Below are 4,014 nucleotides of genomic sequence, written 5' to 3'. Positions count from 1 at the left end.
CTTAAAAAAACAGAATTATTTCTAATATTTTATTTATATTAGTTCAACCTCTGGTAAAACAATAACATTTCACATTGATACATGTATTTTTTACGTACCAGCTAAATAAAAGACATATAGCCTCTTACATATAAATTTTTGCCTTTTCGACATTTTACTCTCTAAAGAAATGCTCTTGATGTAAAGTTTACTCTCTAAAGAAGTGCTCTTAAAGTAAAGTTTTCTCTCTAAATAAGTGCTATTAATGTAAAGTTTACTCCCTAAAGAAGCTCTTAATGTGAAGTTATTCTCTCTAAAGAAGTGCTCTTGATGTAAAGTTTACTCTCTAAATAAGTGCTATTAATGTAAAGTTTACTCCCTAAAGAAGCTCTTAATGTGAAGTTATTCTCTCTAAAGAAGTGCTCTTAAAGTAAAGTTTACTCTCTAAATAAGTGCTATTAATGTAAAGTTTACTCTCTTAAGGAGCTCTTAATGTGAAGTTACTCTCTCTAAAGAAGTGCTCTTAATGTAAATTTTGCTCTCTAAAGAAGTGCTCTTAATGTAAAGTTTACTATATAAAGAAGTGCTTTCTCTCACACCTTACTGAATAATTATCATTTGATCGTAACAGTGAGAAGACACTTCTTTCAAACAAGCAAAAACTGATTTTTGACCTAAGGCAACATGAAAACTTTTCTCTGCTGTGTTAATGAGTTAGTGTCTTTTAATTGAATTAAAGTTTTTTTTTGTGTGTGTGAATTCTAAACTCAATAAATTTAATGATATTTCCTAGGACGAACCACTGAAGATCCAATCTTCAAAAAACATTACCATTAATGCCAGGAATCACGAAGGGATTGTTACAAACAGAATTTTTGTAGGTATGTTAGGATTTTCTTTTTTTCAACAAAATCAGTTTTTTTTTTGTATTACATTAAAATAGGCGCGTTTAACAAATTGTAATGAAATTAAAGTTTGGACTTGAAGCAGAAATAATTAAATAAATGCGCAAGAAATATAGTGCATTAAACTTAGAGTCATTAGTTAATATTCATTACGAAATATGTGCATCTTCCTTTGATACATAATGATATTTTCTTTTATGGAAAAGTAACGAGTCAAATATTTGCAGTCAGCAGAATAGAAGGAGACAGAAAATCAAGCGAATTTCATAACTTTGTTTTGGTACGTTTTTCTCGATTTTTAATTTCCAAATACTGCAAAAACCGCTTCAAATATTCTGCTTTTGAGTATGAAAATAGATGAAATAACATAGTGATAGATCACGTTATGGTTTGAAATATATGTGCATATAGGTAACATTAAACATGATATATACATACATATAATAATGTAACGGAGGAATATAAAACTCTATATTTACATATAGATAATAGCTTAACAGAGAAACATAAAACTTATATATATATATTAAATAGTTTAAAGGAGGAACACAAATCCTTATACATATAAGTAGGACAACAGCAGCTCCAAAGATATCCTCGTTGACGTGACTCACGTAGTGTTAACACGAAATAGGACAACAGCAGCTCCAAGGGTATCCTCGTTGACTTGACTCACGTAGTGTTAAATATGATGTTTTGGTTCAAGCGCTGACATTGGATAGATATAACACTTATTAACGTATGAGCTCCGACATCCAACACACACTAATGTGAGGTATACTTTGAAGGGCACCTTGCTTTGGCCGCATCAATTATGGTAGTTTTCTTCCTTCAGTGTGTTCCGCCTACGTTTTTACACACACACACACATATATATATTGTTGTATTGTATTAGTCCTCTTTTCTGTCTAAATTATATCATTTTTATTGTTTTCAAGGGGATTCTGTTGTAGAAGCCGTATCTGAAGAGTTCACAATTAAAAACACTGAAGGTCAAACCATCTTCCGAGCAGATGTTGATGAGGTCATGGTAGGAACAGAAAACTTCCGATTCAGTGGTGGGTATTAATGTCCTCTGAACTAACTTCTCTCTTCGTTTTGTATTTGATATCACTTACACATTGCAAAAGGCTTCGTAATAATGCTACCATATCCAAAGCACACCACTCTTCCCTGCATGCTTTCAATATCCCATCTAGTGTACGAGGACGACGGTTCCCAGCGCCCGTTTCTACAATACTATCACACAAAAATATATAGGCTACTTGACTCATATCTGTTCATATGGAACAGCATGAATACCCATTTCATTCTCCAGTTTCTTGAGGTATGTGATGGTTGTATAAATATGTCATGTACACGTTACTTATATTGATTTACTTGAGTATGTTGCCTGCTGTTGTGTGAGGCACGTGGCGGATATTTACCCCCGGTTTTCGTGTTGAGGGATTCTCACTTACTATAAGACGTGAGAACTTTGCTTTTACGAATAGGGTACAGTTTGTAGAAAGTCTTTTTCAGGATAGTTATGGTTCCCCAACTTGATCCATATTTCTTTGTTTTTCTATGTCATTAAGTACAAATGACATACGCGTCTTGGAATTGCTCAGTATGAATATTTGGCATCCGAAAGGGCTGTTACATATTATGTTCAAAAGCGATCAGTTTTCGATGGCATCACAAAACGTACGCAACACTAGACACTGTTAAGATATATTTCTGATACATGCCGTTCTGCAGAGACATCATATCCGGTGTGTTTGTTACGTGATTAACTGCTTTGTGTATTCAAAATCATTCTAATATCACGTACTCCATCCTGTAGTTGTTAGGCATTTTTAGTTTTAAAATCATATCTCTTTATTATCATCTTGGCCCGGCATGGCCAGGTGGTTAGTGCGCTCGACTCGCAATCTGAGAGTCGCGGGTTAGATTCCCCGACCCACCAAACATGCTCGTCATTTCACACGTGGGGGCGTTATAATGTGAAGGTCAATCCCATTATTCGTTCGTAAAAGAGTAGCCAAAGAGTTGGCGGTGGGTGGTGATGACTAGCTGCCTTCCGTCTAGTTTTTCACTGCTAAATTAGGGACGGCTAGCGCAGATAGCCCTCGTGTAGCTTTGCGCGAAATTCAAAACAAACAAACATTTATTATCATCTTAACACGTTTTTTATGTTCCGTTAATTCTTAGGATATTCCAATTAAACAACATAAAATCTCCTGATGCAATTATTTTATAATAAATAATATATATATATATATATATATATATTAACTCTTAAGTTATTTTAATGTTATGTTAACAAGTGTGCGTTGTAAGTTGTTTTTTAAACATTCGCTCTTAATGAACCATTCACAAAAGTACTGTTTGTTTGTTTGTTTCAAAAATTAGTGGGAAACTACACAATGGATATCAGTGCTAGCCATCCCTAATTCGTGGGAAGCTACACATATGGATATCAGTGCTAGCCATCCCTAATTCGTGGGAAGCTACACAATGGATATCAGTGCTAGCCATCCCTAATTCGTGGGAAGCTACACAATGGATATCAGTGCTAGCCATCCCTAATTCGTGGGAAGCTACACAATGGACATCAGTGCTAGCCATCCCTAATTCGTGGGAAGCTACACATATGGATATCAGTGCTAGCCATCCCTAATTTGTGCGAAGCTACACAGTGGATATCAGTGCTAGCCATCCCTAATTCTTGGAAAGCTACACAATGGATATCAGTGCTAGCCATCCCTAATTTTGAACTGGTAAACTAGAGGTAAAGTAGCTAGTCAAAAGCACATACCGCCGACTTTTGGGTCACCCTAATCGAATAGTGGAATTCTCATGACTCATCCATGACCCCTAAAGTGCAGCAACAGGACGCGAACCATGGACCATCAGATTCTCTGTCAAGCACTACCTACTAGGCCACGCACGACCATTCAGTAAGGAAGGATAAGTACTACTACTGCCAAGAAATATTTTAAACATCACATGTAAATAAGTTTTATAGACATGCGCACTGATAAACAGTTATATCCAGTTAGATCTCGAATAAACTAAGCCTATTTTTATGTAAATGTTAAATATTGGAAACCACAAAAAAAGAAACATTCAAATAGCCTCCCCCCCC

The 4,014-nt window shown here is 35.3% G+C and overlaps 1 protein-coding gene across 1 annotated transcript in view; it reads left to right on the top strand.

The window, feature by feature from the left end:
- Nucleotides 1-640: 640 nt before the first annotated feature.
- LOC106469962 (zeta-sarcoglycan-like) overlaps nt 641-4,014 on the top strand; it is a 28,858-nt gene continuing 25,484 nt past the window's right edge. Inside the window, exons 1-2 of the mRNA XM_013930482.2 lie at nt 641-860; nt 1,823-1,942. Coding sequence (XP_013785936.2) covers nt 1,912-1,942 — 31 coding nt within the window. The 5' untranslated portion in view covers nt 641-860; nt 1,823-1,911. The remainder of the gene's footprint in view (nt 861-1,822; nt 1,943-4,014) is intronic.

Source organism: Limulus polyphemus, unplaced genomic scaffold, assembly GCF_000517525.1.
Source record: "Limulus polyphemus unplaced genomic scaffold, Limulus_polyphemus-2.1.2 Scaffold3745, whole genome shotgun sequence".
Taxonomy (NCBI): domain Eukaryota; kingdom Metazoa; phylum Arthropoda; class Merostomata; order Xiphosura; family Limulidae; genus Limulus; species Limulus polyphemus.
This window is presented reverse-complemented; position numbering and strand designations above follow the sequence as displayed.